Below are 23,828 nucleotides of genomic sequence, written 5' to 3'. Positions count from 1 at the left end.
CTACAGCATTGTGACGTAGTTTTACGCATTTCTGTTGAAGAATAGCCGTATGGGGCACATTGCGTAAGTGGTCACATGGTGGCTCCGAGAGAGATTCTCGCGTAAAATACAGAGGTAGCCATTACTCCAATCGGTCCTAGAGAAAAAGGAATTGTCCCGACGGATATATTATCGAATAGATATTAAAAAAACACCTTGAGGATGGATTCTAAACACCGTCTGCCATGTTTCTGTCGATATTATGGAGCTAATTTGGAAAACATTTCGGCATTGTGGTGACCGCAATTTCCGGGCGATGTCTTAGCCAAACGTGAAGAACAAACAGATGTTTCCACTACAAAAATAATATTTTGCTAAAAAATTAACTTTGGCTATCTACCTGGGAGTCTCTTGAGTGAAAACATTCGAAGTTCATCAAAGGTAAACGATTTAATTTGATTGCTTTTCTGATTTCCACGACAAGGTTGCCTGCTGCTAGCAAGGCATAATGCTATGCTAGGCTATTATAAACTTACACAAATGCTTGTCTAGCGTTGGCTGTAAAGCATATTTTGAAAATCTGAGATGACAGGGTGATTAACAAAAGGCTAAGCTGTGTCTCAATATATTTCATTTGTGATTTTCAAGGAATAGGAATATTTTCTAGGGATATTTATGTCCGCTGCATTATGCTAATTAGTTTCAGGCGATGATTAGGCTCCCGGGTCCGGGATGGGTAGTATCAAGGTTGTATTATAGGTTATCGATGACAACGTGGAAAAATGCTGTTTTACACAGGTTCAATGAAAATCTGTGTTTTTCTCCCTCCAAAGCTCTGTCTCCACTCAAAAAGGAATTACTCAGTTTTACTTACCCTCAACCTTTGGAATCAAAGGGCCCAGGTTCCCTCATTCGGTGTATCTTTACAAAGCTGTCCATTCATTAGCATTGACCTCTGTATTTAAGTACAGAAATCAAGAAATGTTAGAAACATAGTTTAGCTAGCTGGCTCTAAATAACTTGGCTACGTCAAATTGAAGGTAAACTCTAACGTTAGCTAGCTAACCGAATTTGCATCCATCCTCCAACTTCACAAGTCTGACAAAAACTGCCACTGTCAGAAACCATTGAAAACCAGTGCAGTAACGCTAAGATGTAACTAAGTAACGCTAAGATGTAACTAAGTAACGCTAAGATGTAACGCTGAGATAAGCTTGCCACATAGCTTGGTTAAATTGATCCAGATGGAGAATAAGTAAAATCTCCAGCTAATTTAGCTAACGTAGTTAACGAGTGAAACCATGCCCGATACAGCCCAGAACAAGTGTCACACTAAGGTAGCTAATAACTTTAGTTAGCTACCGTTACAGACACTGACATAGTTAGCTAGCTATCTAGCCAAACGCCGACAAAAAAAGTACATTTAGTTATATTCTGCGACAACACTTCGGTAAGCTAGCGTCGCGAACATGGTAACGAGGCTAATGAGCTGCTCCTAGCTAGCTAATGTTACCACAGCCAGGAGATATTAGCACAGAAAATGATATTAGCACAGAAAACGCTCAAGATAACGTTAGCTAGCTACCTAATTATGATAGGATAGGGGCCGTATACATTACACAAGTAATGTCTCCAACAATTGTTTACAGACAGATTATTTCACTTGTAATTCACTGTATCACAATTCCAGTGGGTCAGAAGTTTGGATAATTCCAGATAATGATGTCATGGCTTTAGAAGCTTCTGATGGGCTAATTGACATAATTTGAGTCACTTGAAGGTGTACCTGTTGATGTATTTCAAGGCCTACCTTCAAACACAGTGCCTCTTTGCTTGACATCATGGGAAAGTCAATAGAAATCAGCCAAGACCTCAGAAAAAAGTTGAAGACCTCCACAAGTCTGGTTCATCCTTGGGAGCAATTTCCAAACACCTGAAGGTGCCATGTTCATCTGTACAAACAATAATATGCAAGTATAAACACCATGGGACCACGCAGCCGTCATACCGCTCAGGTAGGAGACGCGTTCTGTCTAGAGATGAATGTACTTTGATGCGAAAAGTTCAAATCAATCCCAGAATAACAGCAAAGGACCCTGTGAAGATGCTGGAGGAAACGGGTACAAAATTATCTATATCCATAGTAAAATAAGTCCTATATCGACATAACGTGAAAGGCCGCTCAGCAAGGAAGAAGCCACTGCTCCAAAACTGCCAAATTCACCCCACTTATTGTGGGAAGCTTGTGGAAGGCTACCCGAAACGTTTTACCCAAGTTAAACAATTTAAGGCAATGCTACCAAATACTAATTGAGTGTATGTAAGTTTCTGATCCACTTGGAATGTGATGAAAGAAATAATAGCTGAAATAAATAATTCTCTCCTACTATTATTCTGACATTTCACATTCTTAAAAGGAAGTGGTGATCCTTTTTGACCTAGGACAGGGACATTTACTACGATTAAATGTCAGGAATTGTGAAAAACTGAGTTTAAATGTATTTGGGTAAGGTGTATGTAAATTTCCGACTTCAACTGTAATTGAGGTATTTCATTTTCAATAAATTTGCTAACATTGCTAAGCATGTTTTCACTTGGGATATTGAGTGTAGATGAGTGAGAAATATATTTAATCAATTTCGAATTCAGGCTGTAACGCAAACAAAATGTGGAATACGTAAAGGGGTGTGAATACGTTTTGAAGGCACTGTACTTGAGCTGTGTGTGTGTGTTACCCAGCCACGTGGTGGGGAGGTTGAGGGAAGGTTGGAATGTGACAGAGGCACAGCTTGGACTGGTACGTCAACTGCCACATGCCAACATTTGGAAGCACTGCGTTGTTGATATGGTATCTGGGTGTCACGGCAACATACTCAATGTGAGGCCTGACCCTGACCAGCAACTTTTTGTCACCTTTTGAGGGTATTTTCATTTTTGCCCAATAGGAACTGAATGGTGAATCATGTATTATCATTTTAGAGTCACCTTTATTGTAAATAAGAATAGAAAATGTTTCACGATACTTCTACATTCATGTGGATGCGACCATGGTTATCGATAATCAATCATGAATGATGATGAGTGAGAAAGTTAGAGGGTCAAAGATCCTACCCCCCCCAGAAAATAACCTCTTAACCTCTCCGGTTATTGGTTTCATTTTTGCGGGGGTATGATTCTGTAACTTTCTCACTAATCATTCATCATAATATATGTAGAGCTGAACATAAAAAATGTTAGCTTAGCTGTCCAAATAAATACGGAGGAGTGCATGTCATTCGTCATGCCTGCCAATGCTGTCTGTCTGGTGACACAATGAGTAATTATCTACAAAAGAAATCTACAAATAATGAGTCACTGCTTCGTGATCGGTTACTTGCAGGTTTAATCATTTATATTTTCCAGTTGAATATTATGAAAGGTGCCAGTATAAAACATAAAATGCATGCATTACTATAATTGTTTCCGAATCTCCCGTAAATTGGATTCTGAAACCGAACATGGCATTTGTGTTTCCTAGGGGGGACATCTTTGGATCCCATAAATTTGGCAGAGAGGGCAGACCATATGCACAAAACATCTATGATACACACACATATTGTAGCCTATTCAGGTATGTTGATGTACTAATGCATATGAAGATCCGTATGTCAAGTCCAAGCTTGACAAATGGAGTTATGTTGCGCGTGTGAGAAAGAGAGATGTGGGAGTGAGGAGAGCACTACCTAGGATCACAGGCCTAATGCCCAGACAGTTGTGGCCTATAGGATCTAGTATGCGGCAGGAGATTGTTGGATAACGACCTTATTGACCTATCAGTTGGTTGGTTTATGACTCAGAAACTTAGGATGCCCTAATGCCCACATGGTTAGCACTAGCAGGCAGAGACTTTATCTGGTAAACCCTCCAACACTTCCTCTGCTTGGACTTCGTGGATTACTCCTGGAGCTGATTATGTGTGTGTGTGCATGGAGAAGATTGATGAACAAAAGTGTTGCCATTTATTGCATAAGTAGACGCCACTAGTCAGGTGTCCAAACAGAGAATCCAGTGGTTTATTTATAGATGTGTAGTTTAGCCTCTTTAAATGATTTTGTGGTTCTCTCTCTCTCTCCCTCTCTATCTCTGGCCTATCAGTTAGACTTCCCAAAGAAACAATCCCAAGCAAATGTGAGAAAGGAGGAGTGACTTTTTTTGAGTTATTCTACTGTTGTCCCTTTCAGAATGTCCTTTGAACATAGGATGTATTTACTTGGTTTAAGAATGTAGCTTGCTTGTTTATGCCAGACATTGTAGTTCAGGTGTACGTCGACTGACATTTTGGAAAAATATATCAATATAATGGTCATTTTGTAGACTTACTTAAAAACAATTTTTTACATTTATTTAACTAGGCAAGTCTGTTAAGAAGAAATTCTTATCTGCAATGACAGCCTACCGGGAAAGCCAGTTCCACTGCATTTTCTTGTTCAGGGGCAGAACGAAAGATTTTTACCTTGTCAGCTCGGGGATTCAATCCAGCAACCTTTCGTTTACTGGCCCAACGCTCAAACCACTAGGCTACCTACCACCCCATACTAATCGGCTGTTAAAAGGTCATAAAAACCTCCTGCGTTAATTTTTTACATTTTTTGCTGAGTCAGACGGCTCAGCTCCAGTGATGCTACTACTGTTGGCATGTAAAGTAATATGATAGAAGTTAACATATTATTTAAGGGAACCATACAATTTTAACCTTGCATGTGTTCTATATGTCACTAAGACGGTGTCTCTTTTAGCCAACTACTTTGTGGTTTGTTATGACAAAACAACACAAATGTCTTCCAACTGAAATGGATTTGCATGAGTATAACTTTGTGCTCTTAGGACCCTGTACACACTCAAGTTGTGCAACTGATGTGAAACATATTTGACCCAAGTGTTGTGACTTGTGACACAAAGGTTTTTTTTGGTACAATAAATGTTGCACAGGATTTGTGGAGACACTGCACAATGGTTTAGTCCAAATGGTTACTGGGCACACCTGGGATAACTATAGTTTAAGCTATGCTTTGTGGAAAGTATTTTTTTGGATTGGCTGCCTTCAACTAATGTCAGGGTTGTACAGTGTCTTGCAAAGTATTCATCCCCCTTGGCGTTTTTCCTATTTTGTTGCATTACAACCGGTAATTTCAATGGATTTTTATTTGGACTTCATTTAATGGACATACACAAAATAGTCCAAATTGGTGAAGTGAAATAAAAACAAAACAAAACAAAAACACCCCAGAAAACTGGTGCGTGCATATGTACCCCCCCCCATTTGCTATGAAGCCCCTAAATAAGATCTGGTGCAACCAATTACCTTCAGAAGTCACGTAATTAGTCATGTAATTAGATTGCACACGTGGGTGGACTTTTTTTAAGTGTCACATGATCTCATTACATATACACCTGTTCTGAAAGGCCCCAGAGGCTGCAACATCACTAAGCAAGGGGCACCACCAAGCAAGCGGCACCATGAAGACCAAGGAGCTCTCCAAACAGGTCAGGGGCAAAGTTGTGGAGAAGTACAGATCAGGTTTGGGTTATGAAAATATATCAAACTTTGAACATTCTCGGAGCAACATTAAATGCATTATTAAAAAATGGAAAAAATATGGCACCACAACAAACCTGCCAAGAGAGGGATGCCCACCAAAACTCACAGACCAGGCAAGGAGGGCATTCATCAGAGAGGCAACAAAGAGACACCCCTGAAGGAGCTGCAAAGCTCCACAGCGGAAATAGGAGTATCTGTCCGTAGGACCACGTTAAGCCATACACTCCACAAAGCTGGGCTTAACGGAAGAGTAGCCAGAAAAAAGCTATTGCTTAAAGAAAAGAATAAGCAAACACGTTTGGTGTTCGCCAAAAGGCATGTGAGAGACTCCCCAAACTTATGGATGAAGGTATTCTGGTCAGATGAGACTAAAATTGTCTTTTTGGCCATCAAGAAAAACGCTATGTCTGGCCCAAATCTCAAATACAAAATATATTTGGATTTGTTTAAAACTTTACTTCTAAATGACTCTATCAACATGCCACTGAAAAGGTTGAAAGCTGCAATTAATGTTATGATATCCATTGCAAACAGCTAGCTGGATGCTCAGCAAAAACAACTTTGAAAGTGTTCTTGTTTCAATCGCTATACCCCTCAAACTCAACTCTGGACTGCATTTTCTTAATTGTTCCTCTCTAATCAGGGATGATTTAGACCCGTGGCACCAGGTGGGTGCAATTATCAGGTAGAACAGAAAACCAGCAGGCTCCTCACCTTTATAGGGTAGGAGTTGAATACCCCTGCATGATACCATCTTTAAAAGGATAGTTTACTCAGAATACAAACTAACATGATTTTCTACCTTCCTTAGTTGTACTTTATTTAAGACGCCATTTTTGGATATTGTTTCCTTTGAAACTTAATAGCCATATTTTGTTATTGTCAGTATTCTCAGTAACACAACATTAAACTGTTATTGTGTCTGTGTCATTAGTCATTAGTTTTGGAGCAATATTTTATTAGTGTTACATAATACTTTGGTCATTTCATTTTAAATGCATAGCAATGAGCTGAGTTTTTGTAACTACTGTACACAAGGAATAGTCACTGTTACTTATTCCACTTATGTAATAACTTGATTATTATGCAATTATAAAGCAATGTAACAATGTTGCAATGTAACCAAGTTAATACACATGTATAAGAACTTGATGTAAAGTGTTAGTTTTACCTTATGCCACTCATTATGAAAATATATTTGTTAGTCATTTTGAAGCTGCGCAAGTGGTCTACTCGAATGATGAGATGACTCCATGTCCCTCGTGCATTTTATTATAAGATTAATATCTGAAAGCCCTCCAAACCGTTGTTAGACTAATTCAACGAATTGTTGTAGTTTTTGGTTCTTAATCAAATATTTGGCAGCCATCAAATACATATTTTTTTGTTTTCAAATAACTAGCATATGTTCAAATACCTTCAAATATAATAGGGTTTTCTGAGAGGTATTCAAAACACTTAAATAATATTTGATTCTGAGACCTGTATTTGAATAAAGAAAATGGTTACCTTTTAGTTGAAACTCTATAAAAACTATATTCGACTACCATGAGTATTTGAAAATTTGGTATTCTCAAATAAACTAAAAAATACAAGAATGTTCTGCCCAGGTCTGGTATGGGGCCTAGTTGACTCACTGCATGTGATTTGAAGTTACACTATGGCAATACACAAATGTATGGTGTGCCACATGACATTCATATCAGTGCCAATTTTGGACATTTAGGTGCTAGAATGTTGATTCCAATCCAACAAGAACATTAGGCTATTTCAAGGTTGACTCATGTTGAAACTGAATGATACATAGCCTACTCTCAAAGGTATCCCACAAGGTTGCCTCATGTTGAAACTGAATGCTACATAGCCTACTCTCAAAGGTATCCCACAAGGTTGACTCATGTTGAAACTGAATGATACATAGCCTACTCTCAAAGGTATCCCACAAGGTTGACTCATGTTGAAACTGAATGATACATAGCCTACTCTCAAAGGTATCCCACAAGGTTGACTCATGTTGAAACTGAATGATACATAGCCTACTCTCAAAGGTATCCCACAAGGTTGACTCATGTTGAAACTGAATGATACATAGCCTACTCTCAAAGGTATCCCACAAGGTTGACTCATGTTGAAACTGAATGATACATAGCCTACTCTCAAAGGTATCCCACAAGGTTGCCTCATGTTGAAACTGAATGATACATAGCCTACTCTCAAAGGTATCCCACAAGGTTGACTCATGTTGAAACTGAATGATACATAGCCTACTCTCAAAGGTATCCCACAAGGTTGACTCATGTTGAAACTGAATGATACATAGCCTACTCTCAAAGGTATCCCACAAGGTTGACTCATGTTGAAACTGAATGATACATAGCCTACTCTCAAAGGTATCCCACAAGGTTGACTCATGTTGAAACTGAATGATACATAGCCTACTCTCAAAGGTATCCCACAAGGTTGACTCATGTTGAAACTGAATGATACATAGCCTACTCTCAAAGGTATCCCACAAGGTTGACTCATGTTGAAACTGAATGATACATAGCCTACTCTCAAAGGTATCCCACAAGGTTGCCACACAGACACACAGACGCATTGTTTCACACTAAGGAACTGCAACAACGCGCAGAACGCAGCAGAGTTTCCTGTGCAAAAATACCATCAACTCTGATCCACTGACTTGTCAAATGTGCCACCTTTTTAAACCTCAAGCCTACACTAGTGGAAAACGTATCAATTAACCTGTCTATATGATTCAGTTCTTTGGCTAGGTTTGGGACGCGACATTTAATCAAGCTGCACTGGAGCACCCTCCTTCTGCCGCCACTGTGCTCTGCCTGCTGTAGTGGTAATCGAGCGATCTCCCTGCCTATCCCCGTGTGGAAACGTCTGTTGAAGCATGTTCATGTCTGGACAGACCTCTGCAGGGAGGTACAAGGGCAAACTGTGTGCAGATGGTGTCTGGTTCACTGTTTACACCGCTTGGAGAGCAGGAGAGAGGTGACCAGACCCCCTCTGCCCGCCAACTGTGCGCTGGCTCCCAGTTCTCGGCGTGCTCTAAAGCCTTTTGGAATACTGACTGTCCAAACAGCATGTTGCATGTGACCAAAACGGATTTGTGTGTGTTGAGACAGCAGTCATTTTCTGGCATGGCTAGGCTAGTTGTCATAGTAACAACAAGTGTGTGCGCAGTGGTGTAGGCTGATTGGTGGTGCTCCTGTTTCTTATCACTCAGACGTTATGTAAGGTGACCACAATGCCTGCCATGGACCTTTCCCAGTTAATTTGAATGTTCAAAATCATAGTGTAAGAACACTTTTAAAGCCTTAAGAGATAAGATTATCCAACTTTTAAAATGTGTCCTTTTTGGCTAGCCAAGGCAGTCAACTAGCTAGATAGGTAGCTGTTTAGCTTTCTAGAGCATTCACTAATTTGTTTGTATATATATATATAATATATATATATAATATATATATATATATATATATATATATATATATATATATATATATATATATATATATATATATATATATATATATATATAATATATATATATATATATATATATATATATATATATATATATATAAAGTTGCATGGCCAGGAATCAGATTTGTATCTGACTTCAAACCACCAGCTGCTTGAAATATCCAAATCCATGTGCTTTTTGGCTGTTCAGACTACAGGAAAAATAACAGATTCGAATCAGATATGCAAAAAGATAGGATTTGACTTCAAACTGCTAATGTGAAGAAGGCTTTTAGTACCTTTGCCATCATACTTCTGGGTGGGTGCTTTCAAGGCAACTGGGAACTCTACGAGTTTCCGATTTGGAATTCCGAATGCTCCCCGTTGTAGCTTGTTTTTCCCCCCCAGAGTTCCCAGTTCTCTTGAACACACTGAAGTCGGAAGTCGAAATTTCAGAGTTCATGGTTCCCAGTTGTTTTGATCATGGCATTATACCACGCACACAGCCAGACTTGATTGTGTTGTATCACTAAGGGGTTGTGATGTTAACTACAGAAAGGGGCCGAGCGGGATGTCGGGTAGAGCCATTCAATTATTGATTGATTCACAGATCTGCCGAGTCTGTAATTTAAAAGATGCATCAGACAAGGAAGGGAAAATGTGGGTGATTAGGCAACAGAGCGGGTTAAAGCGCACTATAAGAAAGGGGAAAATATTCTTGTTTACTTGGTTGCCAGCTCTATTTTTCGATTCCTCTAAGCTTTGTAGTCATCATTGCCAAATGAGTCAAGCGATTGATAGGCTACCTACTGTATTTTCTGAAGTAGCATAGGCCTATTTAAGGCTATGTTTACACAGGCAGCCTAATTCTGATGTTTTTTTCTTCACTAATAGGTCTTTTGCCCTGAAATAGATCTGATGTGAAAAGAGCTGATGTGATTGGTCAAAATACCAATTAGTGGAAAAATGATCCGAATTGGGCTGTCTGTGAAAACACAGTGTATTATTGTTTACGTTGCATGTCGCTCAAGTTGCCTAAAGACACTTGTGCGCAGCTGCATTGTTCTAAGTCATTGCACCTGTGATCTCGTGAGCAGTGGAGCCTACGTTTCTCGTGAGCAGTGGAGCCTACGCAACGCTTTTGCCACATGACACGGTTTCATAAATAAAATGAGCAAAATATAATGCACGATGAAATGTTTCTCCACACTGAATTCCACATATTGCTTTCTTTGCTTATATCTTTGATGACATGCAGCATCTGACCTTGGGAAGACTCTCCACGGATTGTATAAGGCTCCCTGCCTTACAGAGATTTCAGAGGGGGTGTGGTGTCACGTGGCCAAGGACCGATACCTGTGCTAATATAAACCGATCACGCTGCTAGTGGAGAGTCACTACCATGGAAGTTAACGGTCCTTTTTAAAAGATGTTTGACCTCGTCCCTCTTTTTTACCGGTATGCCTACTGGGGGAAGGGATGTCAAACTGTACATCTCATATGATGTCCCTTTTGGAAGAGTTGGGCCAAAGCAGCGGTGCCAAGGAGGAGTCCGAACTTGGTTTTAGTAAATCAGTCATGAGCGCCATCTAATGTTAATAGGCGGTGGATTGCATTAGGCGTTCGTTGTCTCAGGCGTACATTGTCATTTCATGGGTCCATATGCGACATAAGATCAAAATGCATCGGTGCGTTCTGTGTTATACTGTGCGTAGTATTTCTGTGTGAATGGTAATGCATTTTGTGGTCCTTCTGTAGCTCAGTTGGTAGAGCATGGCGCTTGTAACGCCAGGGTAGTGGTCCTTCTGTAGCTCAGTTGGTAGAGCATGGCGCTTGTAACGCCAGGGTAGTGGGTTTGATCCCCGGGACCACCCATACGTAGAATGTATGCACACATGACTGTAAGTCGCTTTGGATAAAAGCGTCTGCTAAATGGCATATATTATTATTATTATTATTATTATATATTATTTTTGTTTCAGTTTCTTTTCCAATTATCTGTGGTAAGCATTATTTTCAAGCCACATGCAAATGCACCAGTACATCAAAACAAATCCATACTGTCTATGTGATCTAAATGTAGCCTACTGTGTATTTTGGATAATCTATGATTATATAACTTTATTTTCTAGTATCCTTGCTGCCTGCCACATTATGTAAGAGATAGGAAGAAAAAGGCACATGCAGGTGTACATCTGACCTCTGGTGGACTTAACACCATTCCTAATACAGACACTCGCGGCTCCCATGGAGGGCCAGTCTGTTTCTTTCTGCTGCGGCCAGATGCTGATAGGAGTGACCACGGTCTTGGGCAGTACAGGGGTCATTACTGGGGTCAATAGAGTCAGCGGTCAGCCTGTAATCCGGGTTTCCTCCCACAAATGTGATATATATATACAATACCATTTGGACACCTATTCATTCAAGAGTGTTTCTTTATATTCACTTTTTCTACATTGTAGAATAATAGTGAAGACCTTTCCCTTACATCAAAACTATGAAATAACACATGGAATCATGGAGTAACCAAAATAAGTGTTAAACAAATCAAAATATATTTTATATTTGAGATTCTTTATAGTAGCCACCCTTTGCCTTGATGACAGCTTTGCACATACTTGGCATTCTCTCAACCAGCTCCACCTGAAATGCTTTTCCAACAGTCTTGAAGGAGTTCCCACATATGCTGAGCACTTGTTGGCTGCTTTTCCTTCACACTGCAGTCCAATTCATCCCAGATCATCTCAATTGGGTTGAGGTCGAGTGATTGTGGAGGCCAGGTCATCCAATGCAGCACTCCGTCAAGTAGCCCATTCACAGCCTTGAGGTGTGTTGGGTCATTGTCCTGTTGAAAAACAGATGATAGTCCAACTAAGCGCAAACCAGATGGGATGGAAAATTGCTTCAGAATGCTGTGCTAGCCATGCTGGTTAAGTTTTCCTTGAACTCTGTGAAGCATTTTTTTTTGGCTGCAATCTGAGGTGCAGTTAACTCCCATGAACTTATCCTCTGCAGCAGCGGTATCTCTGAGTCTTCCTTTTCCTGTGATGGTCCAGTTTCATCATAACGCTTGATGGTTTTTGGGACTGCACTTGAAGAAACGTTCAAAGTTCTTTAAATTTTCTGCATTGAATTACCTTCATGTCTTAATGATGAACTGTCATTTGTCTTTATTGATTTGAGCTGTCCTTGCCATAATATGGACTTTCACCAAATAGCCCTATCATCTGTATACCACCCCTACCTTGTTGCAACATAACTGATTGGCTCAAAGGCATTAAGAAGGAAAGAAATTCCACAAATTAACTTTTAACAAGGCACACCAGTTAATTGAAATGTATTCCAGATTACTTTCTCATGAAGTATTGTCTACATTCTACAATGTAGACAATAGTCAAAGGAAATAAACTCTGGAATGACTATCCAAACTGTGAGTGTCCAAACTTGACTGGTACTCTGAATATATATAACATTTTTTTGTGTGTCAATTTCGACCAGCCCACCCAACAAATAATGGTCTGGCCCTCTGGCATTTGCCAGAATTGCCAGATGGCCAATCCGCCCCCTATTGGACAAGTTCAGGTAGTTCATCCTGGCTTTATAGGTTTCCAAACGTTTACTCCCTACTGAACACAAGACCCGGTTCATGCTTTTAAAGTATTACCTCACTGTCTTTTTTTAGGGGTTGAGGAGGATCCTTTGGTGACGTATTGCAAATGAAGTAATGTTGACTTGAACATTTAAAAGTCTTACCAAGCTCTTTGTCAGTGCCGCCACCACACAAGGTGAACTCATCCTTGGTTGTGGACAAGGGGGAATCTGGGACATCAGTCACATTACTGACACACCGTGATGATGTTGTTTTCTCTTCTCAGCTATCAAGGAGTTCCCTGAAGACATGTTTTCCAACTACGAGCGCAAGAGTGGGGCCGTCCTGCTGCACATCGTGGCGGTAAGAGAGCGCTTTGAATGCTGCTATTACTAGGTATACTTAATCACTAGTTTTATCACTAGCCCAGTCAAAATCCACCTCTTGTTCCCACACCTAGTTAGTGGACACTTCTTGATTGCCCCTAATACTGTAGGTATGAAAGTTGTAAGCAATATAAGAATGACTCCACCTAGACCTTACTCTTAGAATGATGTTGTCATGACGTTGGCCTGGGGGGTATGACAGTCATAGATACCTCTTCCCCCCTTTTTCCTCTCTCTACCCTACTGAGGTTACATTTGCAAAACCCTTTGTTAACATAGAGATTCTGGGAACATCAGTAGGTGGGGGGAAATTATCTATATGCTGGTAATCCGAACAATTGAACATATTCGGAAGTACTTAATGAATATGATGTCCGGTTGTTATCTGAGACATTCTCATCAATGATAAGATGACAAACTCTACAGTGGAAAGTCTACACATCAGAGTTATCATATTCACATGGAATTGTTGTTCAATTTAAATGTTTGAAGATGAAATTATTTGTGATGGGATGAAATGTGATCTTAGCTTCTAAAATGTGAGATTTGGGTTTTCATAAGATATGGCTCTGCTCAATCAGCCCTGTGAAGGGACATGGGCTATAAAACTTTTCAAACACGCCCTCCTCTGCCTTCCTATATAAGCCCTTGACGACAATATAACTATCGGTTCCAAAGATGTGAGGACGACGGTCCTATGTCAGAATGGTTCAGATAATAACTACAGAACGAAGCCAACATCAGCGTGAGCTTTGGTTGCGAATGGTATGAACTTTGAACTCTTATTCACTACAGAAGTGATACCTCCTAGCCGTTGAGTTAGCAACAGCAGATGCAACGAGGGTTAGGAAGGAACAGACAGAGTATCCCGTCTATCACCCAACGACGTTACTACAACGTATCCAATTGACAACCAGAGACATTCTTCAAAGGACTCGGTTTGGCAACACGGCCTGCCATCTACCACCAACCTACCGAAGCTCAGCTCAGAGTAAATATTTATTGCATTTTCCTTTTCCAAATGGGCGGTAATTTAGAATGCATAAGATACTGTATTTACGATAGCCCAACTTCTTTCCTTTGTTCCTCAGTCTTCCCGCTCCTTCACTCAAACCCAGCCTCTTTTCTTTTGTGTAACAAGCTGTCATATCTGGTCCGCCCGCCAGGGACGTTTTCCTTTATGATGTAATTTGTAATCAAGTTATGATTTAATTATGTGTATGTGTGATTAGTTAGGTATTTAGTAAATAAATAATTAAACCCAATTTTGTATTGCTGATTGAAATTGTTAGCCAGGGTTCATGCAGATAACCAAAAATGTACAACTTTCAAATGAGACTGAAGTAAGATGACGATTGATATTGACTGCTATAACGGCTCTATAAATATTATTTTGTGGTGACCGACTCTCGTTAATTACATTTACATGATTAGCTCAATCAGGTGATATTAATTACGGAGAAATTATTTTATAGAATAGCATGTCATATCACTTAATCCGGCATAGCCAAAAGCACGACAATGTGCTGGAGTTTCCACCAGTGGCGTCATGCACGACAAATGTTTGTGGGGGCACTGATGGCATTATTCAATATTTTCACATATTTCACATTTTTTTCATATAATGAAAATCTAAAATATTTAAGGGTCATAGGACCCCTCAGTTTCAATGGACATCTAGTACCCCCCCACACATTCTTTCAGATGTACAAGTATAATCAAGAGGTGTCTCTGTAGGAGGCTAAGGGTTGAATTTGGAGTGGCATACCTCAATCTCCTTTAACAACAATACACCTCAGTTTGATCTCACACCGGGGAGAACTACTTCCCCCTTTTTCCCCTCTCAAGGCCGACAGCGGTACTCCAGGCATTGTTAGCAGAAAACACTATCCCCCATTGTCGTGAATGAAAAAATGTTTAGAAAACAATCATGATACCAATTGCATAGTTAATTGTTTAATGACATGCATTTTAATCAATTTCTTCATTTCCTGCACCAATGTGTTGTCATTTACACGCTGTCACATTTCTTTCATCTTAGTATGCCTCTATTTTTTTTTAACAATACTTTTCCTCGACAGAATAATGATTCTCCTATTTGACTGTGCATTTTCAGGCAGTTCTTACTTTGGTCACTAGATGGAGTTCAGGCTATTTCTAAGGGTCTGTGCTCCCAAAGTTGTTGACTGTTTTTGTGCTTGCCAGCAGTTCTCAGCTGTTAGCAGCAAATGGCAAGCAGTTTCTTCCTGGCAATAAAAATGTATAATTGCCATCATTTTTTCGAGTCATTGCTGAATTTTTTTTATGTCACAAATTAAACATTAAACCTCGTAAATAATACATGGTAACCTTGTAAACAATTAATTTAGATCCTGCGTTTATTTTGAAAAATGCACTTTTTTTGCACTGCAATTAAAAGGGACAGGCACTTATTTGAGACTATGTTTAATTGACGTTTTACTGTAAAAGTATAATTTAGTTGCTAATGAGAGCCTGCAGTACCCTGGTTGATCTTCAACTTGAGTCAACTCAAACTGTGCATGTTATTTCTCTGAGGTGCCATCTTTAACTGACTTAATTTGGCTTCAATGCGTTATTGAGTCTTCATTTGTCGCACCGAGAGATAAACACCTCCCTGGGAAGAAAAAGGGTGGGGGTGTATGCTTCATGATTAACGACTCATGGTGTAATCATGACAACTTGCAGGAACTTAAGTCCTTCTGCTAACCTGACATATAATTCCTTACAATCAAATGCCGGCTATATTATCTCCCAAGAGAATTATCGTCAGTTATTGTCACAGCTGTTTGTATATACCCCCTCAAGCAGACACCACGACGGGCCTCAAGGAACTTCACTGAACTCTATGTAAACTGGAAACCATATATCCTGAGGCTACATTTATTGTAGCTGGGGATTTTAACAAAGCACATTTGAGAACAAGGCTACCTAAATTCTATCAGTATATTGGTTGCAGTACTCGCATTATCAATACACTCGATCACTGCTACTCTAACTTCTGCGATGCATACAATGCCCTTCCTCGCGCTCCCTTTGGCAAATCCGACCACGACTCCATCTTGCTCCTACCGTCTTATAGGCAGAAACTCAAATGGGAAGTACCTGTGACTAGAACCATTCAATGCTGGTCTGACCAATCGGAATCCACGCGTCAAGATGGTTTTGATCTCGCGGACTGGGAAATGTTCCGGGCAGCCTCAGAGAATAACATCGATCTGTACGCTGACTTGGTGAGTGAATTTATAAGGAAGTGCATTGGAGATGTTGTACCCACTGTGACTATTAAAACCTACCCTAACCAGAAACCATGGATGGATGGCGGCATCCATGGCTGAATATAAACAGTTATTCCCCCAGCAAGGCAATCATAGGGACAAAGTGGAGTTGCAATTCAACGGCTCAGACACGAGACGTATGTGGCAGGGTCTACAGGAAATCATGGAATACAAAAAGAAAACCAGCCACGTTACGGACGCCGATGTCACGCTTCCAAACAAACGAAACACCTTCTTTGCCTGCTTTGAGGGTAATATTCCTCTGCGACTGAAATACCGACATAATCTGCCCGAGAATTCCAACAGGCCCCTCAGGCGCGACGTCCACTGAAGGCCCATTCTGCTAACCTGCTAGGCCTGCTAGCTACCTAGAGCTTCTTGGAACCCACTAATTCCACGACTGGTCTATCCACGCCACCGCACGAAGAGGCAAAAACAGACTTACCCCCATCGTGATGTCCCCCATAGGCTAACTTGCTAGCCCCGGTCTGCTAACTGCTAGCTTGTTTAGCCCCGGCCTACTAACTGTTAGCATGTTAGCATCAGCCTGCTAAATGTCTGAATTGCCGTGTCCCCAGTCAGCCCAACCACTCACTGGACCCATATGTTCACTTGGCTACGCATGTCTCTCTCTAATATCAATATGCCTTGTCCATTACTGTCCTGGTTAGTGATTTTACTGTCTTATTTTACTGTAGAGCCTCTATCCCTGCTCAATATGCCTTAACCAACCATGTTGTTCCACCTCCTACATATGCGATGACATCACCTGGTTTAAACATCTCGAGACCCTCTCATCATTTCTCAATGCCTAGGTTTACCTCCAATGTACTCACATCCTACCTTACCTTTGTTTGTACACTATGCCTTTAATCTATGCTGTCGTGCCCAGACACCTGCTCCTTTTACTCTCTGCTCTGAACGTGCTAGACGACCATTTCGTATAGAATTGTCGTACCCTTATCCTACTTCTCCTCTGTTCCTCTGGTGATGAAGAGGTTAATCCAGGTCCTGCCGTGCCTAGCTCCACTCCCACTCCCCAGGTGCTCTCATTTGTTGACATCTGTAACCGTAAAAGCCTTGGTTTCATGCAAGTTAACATTAGAAGCCTACTCCCTAAGTTTGTTTTACTCACTGCTTTAGCACACTCTGCCAACCCGGATGTCTTAGCCATGTCTGAATCCTGGCTAAGGAAAACCACCAAAAACCCGGAAATCTCCATTGCTAACCATAACATTTTCCGCCAAGATAGAACTGCCAAAGAGGGCGGTGTTGCAATCTACTGCAAGGATAGCCTGCAGAGTTCTGTATTACTATCCAAGTCTGTACCCAAACAATTCGAGCTTCTACTTCTAAAATTTCACCTTTCCAGAATCAAGTCTCTCACTGTTGCCGCTTGCTTTAGACCTCCCTCTGTCCCCAGCTGTGCCTCGATAGCATATGTGAATTGATTGCCCCCCATCTATCTTTTGAGCTCGTGCTACTCGGTGACCTATACTGGGACATGCTTAACTGGGACATGCTTAACACCCCGGCCATCCTACAATCCAAGCTAGATGCCCACAATCTCACACAAATTATCAATGAACCTACCAGGTACAACTCCAAATTTGTAAACATGGGCACCCTCATAGATGTCATCCTAACTAACTCACCCTCCAAATACACCTCTGCTGTTTTCACTCAAGATCTCAGCGATCACTGCCTCATTGCCTGCATCCGTAATGGGTCTGTGACCAAACGACCACCCCTCATCACTGTCAAACGCTCCGAAACGCCTTTCTAATCGACCTGGCCGGGATATCCTGGAATTACATTGACCTCATCCCGTCAGTAGATGATGCCTGGCTATTCTTTAAAAGTGCCTTCCTCACCATCTTAAATAAGCATCCTCATTCAAAAAATGTAGAACTAGGAATAGATATAGTCCTTGGTTCACTCCAGACCTGTCTGCCCTTGACCAGCACAAAAACATCCTGTGGTGTTCTGCATTAGCATCGAATAGCCCCCGTGATATGCAACTTTTCAGGGAAGTTAATTACAAATATACACAGGCAGTTAGGAAAGCTAAGGCTAGCTTTTTCAAACAGAAATTTTCAACCTAACTCCAAAAAATTCTGGGACACTAAAGTCCATGGAGAATAAGAGCACCTCCTCCCACCTGCCCACTGCTCTGAGGCTAGGAAACACTGTCACCACCGATAAATCCACTATGGCCATGCTTTCCACCTGGCTACCCCTACCCCGGTCAACTGCCAGGCACCCTCCACAGCAATCCGCCAAAGCCCCTACCATATCTGCAGATGACACCATTCTGTATACCTTTGGCCACTCTTTGGACACTGTGTTAACTAACCTCTAGACGAGCTTCAATGCCATACAACTCTCCTTCCATAGCCTCCAGCTGCTCTTAAATGCAAGTAAAACTAAATGCATGCTATTCAACCGATCGCTGCCCGCACCTGCTCGCCTGTCCAGCATCACTACTCTGGACGTCTCTGACTTAGAATACGTGGACAACTACAAATACATAGGTGTCTGGTTTGACTGTAAACTCTCCTTCCAGACTCACATTAAGCATCTCCAATCCAAAATTACATCTAGAATTGGCTTCCTATATCGCAACAAAGCATCCTTCGCTCATGCTGCCAAACATACCCTCGTAAAAATTACCATCCTACCGATCCTCAACTTCGGCGATGTCATCTATAAAATAGCCTCCAACACTCTACTCAACAAACTGGATACAGTATATCACAGTGCCATCTGTTTTGTCACCAAAGCCCCATACACTACCCACCATTGCGACCTGTACACTCTCGTTGGTTAGCCCTCGCTTCATACTTGTCGCCAAACCCACTGGCTACAGGTTATCTACAAGGCTCTGCTAGGTAAAGCCCCGCCTTATCTCAGCTCACTGGTCACCATAGCAGCACCCACTCGTAGCACGCACTCCAGCAGGTATATCTCACTGGTTACCCCCAAAGCCAATTCCTCCTTTGTTTGTCTTTCCTTCCAGTTCTCTGCTGCCAATGGCAGGAACGAACTGCAAAAATCTCTGAAGCTGGAGACTCACATCTCCCTCACTAGCTTTAAGTGCCAGCTGTCAGAGCAGCTCACAAATCACTGCACCTGTACATAGCCCATCTGTAAACAGCCCATCTATCTACCTACCTCATCCCCATACTATATTTATTCATTTATCTTGCTCCTTTGCACCCCAGTATCTCTACTTGCACATTCATCTTCTGCACTTCGACCATTCCAGTGTTTAATTGCTATATTGTAATTACTTCGCCACCAAGGCCTATTTATTTCCTTAACTTACCTCATTTGCACTCACTGTATATAGACTTTTTGTTGTCTTTTGTTCTACTGTATTACTGACTAGGTTTTGTTTATTCCATGTGTAACTATGTGTTGTTGTATGTGTCGAATTGCTATGCTTTATCTTGGCCAGGTCGCAGTTGTAAATGAGAACTTGTTCTCAACTAGTCTACCTGGTTAAATAAAGGTGAAAAAATAAAATAAAATAAATAAATACAGTGCCACCATTGCGGCTTGCTAACAAGGACAGTGCCCCAGACAAACTGAAATGGTCCACTCACACACAGTGTGGTGAAGAGGGCGCAACAGTGCCTCTTCAACAGCTTACAGACGGCAACAGCTTACAGACGGTAGGCAATTAAAGTCACTAAAGAGACACACTAAAGAGGCCTTTCTACTGACTCTGAAATACACCAAAACAAAGATGCCCAGGGTCCCTGCTCATCTGTGTGAACGTGCCTTAGGCATGCTGCAAGGAGGCATGAGGACTGCAGATGTGGCCATTGCTATGTCCATACTATACTGTGAGATGCCTAAGACAGCGCTACAGGGAGACATGACGGACAGCTGATCGTCCTCGCAGTGGTAGACCACATGTACCAACACCTGCACAGGATCGGTACATCGGAACATCACACCTGCGGGACAGGTACAGGATGGCAACAACAACTGGGTGCACATTTATTGTCAAAGGAATGAGCGTTACATTGAGGCCTGTACCTTTATTTAACAAGGCAAGTCGGTTAAGAACAAATTCTTATTTTCAATGACAGCCTAGGAACATTGGGTTAACTGCCTTGTTCAGGGGCAGAACGACATATTCGTTTACAAGTCCAACGCTCTAACCACTAGGCTACCTGCTGCCCCAGGTAGCTACCTGCCTGTATTCTGGAGCAGGATCGATTTGGAGGTGGAGGGTCCGTCATGGTCTGAGGCGGTGTGTCACAGCATCATCGGACTGAGCTTGTTGTCATTGCAGGCAATCTCAAGGCTGTTCGTTACAAGGAAGACATCCTCCTCCCTCATGTGGTACCCTTCCTGCAGGCTCATCCTGACATGACCCTCCAGCATGACAATGCCACCAGCCTTTCTGCTCGTTCTGTACGTGATTTCCTGCAAGACAGGAATGTCAGTGTTCTGCCATGGCCAGCGAAAAGCCTGGGTCTTAATCCCATTGAGCGCTTCTGGGAACTGTTGGATCAGAAGATGAGGGCTAGGGCCATTCCCCCCAGAAATGTCCGGGAACTTGCAGGTGCCTTGGTCCGAAGAGTGGGGTAACATCTTACAGCAAGAACTGGTGCAGTCCATGAGGAGATGCACTGCAGTACTTAATGCAGCTGGTGGCCACACCAGACACTGACACTTACATTACAGATACTGACTGTTACTTTTGATTTTGATGCCCCCTTTGTTCAGGGACACATTATTCAATTTCTGTTAGTCACATATCTGGGGAATTTGTTCAGTTTATGTCTGTAGTTAAATCTTGTTATGTTCATACAAATATTTACACATGTTAAGTTTGCTGAAAATAAATGCAGTTGACACTGAGAGGATGTTTCTTTTTTTGCTGAGTTATCTGAGTATGCTGAGTATGCTGAGTTTATCACGTCAAGTGTACCGAAATAGGATTATATTCTCTCACACAATGGTAAGGAACAATAGCCTGGTTCCAGATCTCTTTGTGCGGTCTTCCCAACTGCCATGGTTATTTGGCATGACAATGATCATAGGAGTTGGCTATACAGCACAAACCGAGATCTGGCACCAGGCTAGGAGAATACGATGCACTGCAGAAAATGTTTAACCAATAAATACAGTTTTCGAAGTGATGGGATCAATCCCCAATCAACCCGGTGTTCCCCATACTGTGTTTTATTTTTTAAAATATTTTTATTTTTATTTTTTATTTGCACCCCAGTATCTCAACTTGCACACTCATCTTCTGTACATCTATCACTCCAGTGTTTAATTGCTATATTGTAATTATAACGCCACTATGGCCTATTTATTGCCTTACCTCCCTCATCCTACCTCATTTGCACACACTGTATATAGACTTGTTCTACTGTATTATTGACTGTATGTTTGTTTATTCCATGTGTAACTCTGTGTTGTTGTTTGTGTCACACTGCTTTGCTTTATCTTGGCCAGGTCGTAGTTGTAAATGAGAACTTGTTCTCAACTAGCCTACCTGGTTAAATAAAGGTGAAATATATATATATATTTTTAAACTAGCCCCTACCCAACTTGTCAATTGTTTAGATCTGAGAGGATTGGAAGGGTATTATTCTACCTAATCCAGTTGTAGCTGTTCCATCTTTCCACCAGATATGATAGGTAGCATTTTCACCACATTTCTTACTTGATGTATCTAATCATAGCTGTATCTCATCTTCTTTGATTGAGTGCTCTTCTGTATCTCATCTTCTTTGATTGAGTGCTCTTCTGTATCTCACCTTCTTTGATCTAGTGCTCTTCTGTATCTCACCTTCTTTGATCTAGTGCTCTTCTGTATCTCACCTTCTTTGATCTAGTGCTCTTCTGTATCTCACCTTCTTTGATCTAGTGCTCTTTTGTATCTCACCTTCTTTGATCTAGTGCTCTTTTGTATCTCACCTTCTTTGATCTAGTGCTCTTCTGTATCTCACCTTCTTTGATCTAGTGCTCTTTTGTATCTCACCTTCTTTGATCTAGTGCTCTTCTGTATCTCACCTTCTTTGATCTAGTGCTCTTTTGTATCTCACCTTCTTTGATCTAGTGCTCTTCTGTATCTCACCTTCTTTGATCTAGTGCTCTTCTGTATCTCACCTTCTTTGATCTAGTGCTCTTTACGTTCATCCTCTCCTCTCCTTTATTCCTTCATTGAGATCTTCCAACTTTCCTATTTGTTCAGCCAAGTTAAACGTTTCAGACACACATACACACTGACTCTTCTCTCCCGTCTCGACAGGCCCTCTATATGTTCCTGGCCCTCGCTATAATCTGTGACGACTACTTTGTACCGTCGCTGGAGAAGATCTGTGAGGTGAGAGACTCTTGTCAGGACACACAATCTAATCTGGTGAAACTGGTCTGAGATATTAGCATGGGCCCACCGTGGCTCTAGCATTATGTCCTAACCACGGGTGAGTTTTCAGCCAGCTTAGTAGCTAGGACGGCACTTTGCTTCTCTCAAGCAATGCTTTTGATAATCAATATTTTTGCCTGAAATGAATCAAATCTTTCTAACAAAGTACTTTGCTATTCTATGAGTGGTCTTGGTTGTCAAGATGATGACAAAAGGGCCACATTAACCTACAAAACTTTTGGGAAGCTCAGCCTAACTAACCACTCCTGTCTCCTCTCTCGTTCTCTCTTTCGGTCTGTTAGAAACTAGACCTAAGTGAGGATGTTGCCGGAGCCACTTTTATGGCAGCTGGGAGTTCTGCTCCCGAGCTGTTTGCCTCCATCATTGGTAAGATATGACACACACAAACGCCGTCGCGCACTCACACACACACACACACCAATACACACCGGCACACTCACACGCTCCTTTACACAACACAGAAAACTTGGAAACCCAGAATTAAAATCCTGTCGATTTCGGGTTTGTATTTGTCACATGCGCCGAATACAACGAGTGTAGACTTTACCGTGAAATGTTTGCTTAACAGTCCTTGCCAAAGATGCACAAATGAAATAGTAACACAAGGAATACAATAAAATACACAAGAATAGAACTATATATTACAGGGAGGACCAGTACAAATGTGCAGCGGTACGAGGTGTTTGAGGTAGATGCGTATGTAGTGTGTGTCGGTTTTGTTTTGTGTGGGGGTGTAATTACATCAGATGCTTGATTTGGTTCTGGGGGAGATGTATGATAAAAGACACTAACGAGACTAACGACGTCTCCACCTCCCTAAATGGATATTCAGCCAAAGCATGTCCCATCCACGCCCGACATTTTAAAAGACGTGAACACCTGCGAATTTGTCCAAATGACCAGTGACAAAACCATTTGTCTTTAGTCTTCACATCCCACAGTCTGCTGACCGACACTACGACAGCATTTATTTAGTCACATGCACAATGCAGTTGCAGTATACTGTGAAATTCTTAAGCTCCGAGCTCCAACAGTGCAGGTGTAGGAAATCCGGGGGGTTGGGGGGGGCAGCAGTCGGAGCAAGGTAGCTGACTATGGTGGCTGTTCA

General features: G+C 41.4%; 1 protein-coding gene across 2 annotated transcripts in view; it reads left to right on the top strand.

Annotated features, from left to right (window-relative positions):
- LOC123990905 (sodium/potassium/calcium exchanger 4-like) overlaps nucleotides 1-23,828 on the top strand; it is a 65,370-nt gene that overhangs the window by 22,387 nt on the left and 19,155 nt on the right. For both annotated transcript variants that reach the window (XM_046291914.1, XM_046291913.1), the window contains exons 3-5: nucleotides 12,907-12,983; nucleotides 22,583-22,657; nucleotides 23,002-23,086. In XM_046291914.1, coding sequence (XP_046147870.1) covers nucleotides 12,907-12,983; nucleotides 22,583-22,657; nucleotides 23,002-23,086 — 237 coding nt within the window. The remainder of the gene's footprint in view (nucleotides 1-12,906; nucleotides 12,984-22,582; nucleotides 22,658-23,001; nucleotides 23,087-23,828) is intronic.

This window comes from Oncorhynchus gorbuscha, linkage group LG12, assembly GCF_021184085.1.
Source record: "Oncorhynchus gorbuscha isolate QuinsamMale2020 ecotype Even-year linkage group LG12, OgorEven_v1.0, whole genome shotgun sequence".
Taxonomy (NCBI): Eukaryota; Metazoa; Chordata; class Actinopteri; order Salmoniformes; family Salmonidae; genus Oncorhynchus; species Oncorhynchus gorbuscha.
This window is presented reverse-complemented; position numbering and strand designations above follow the sequence as displayed.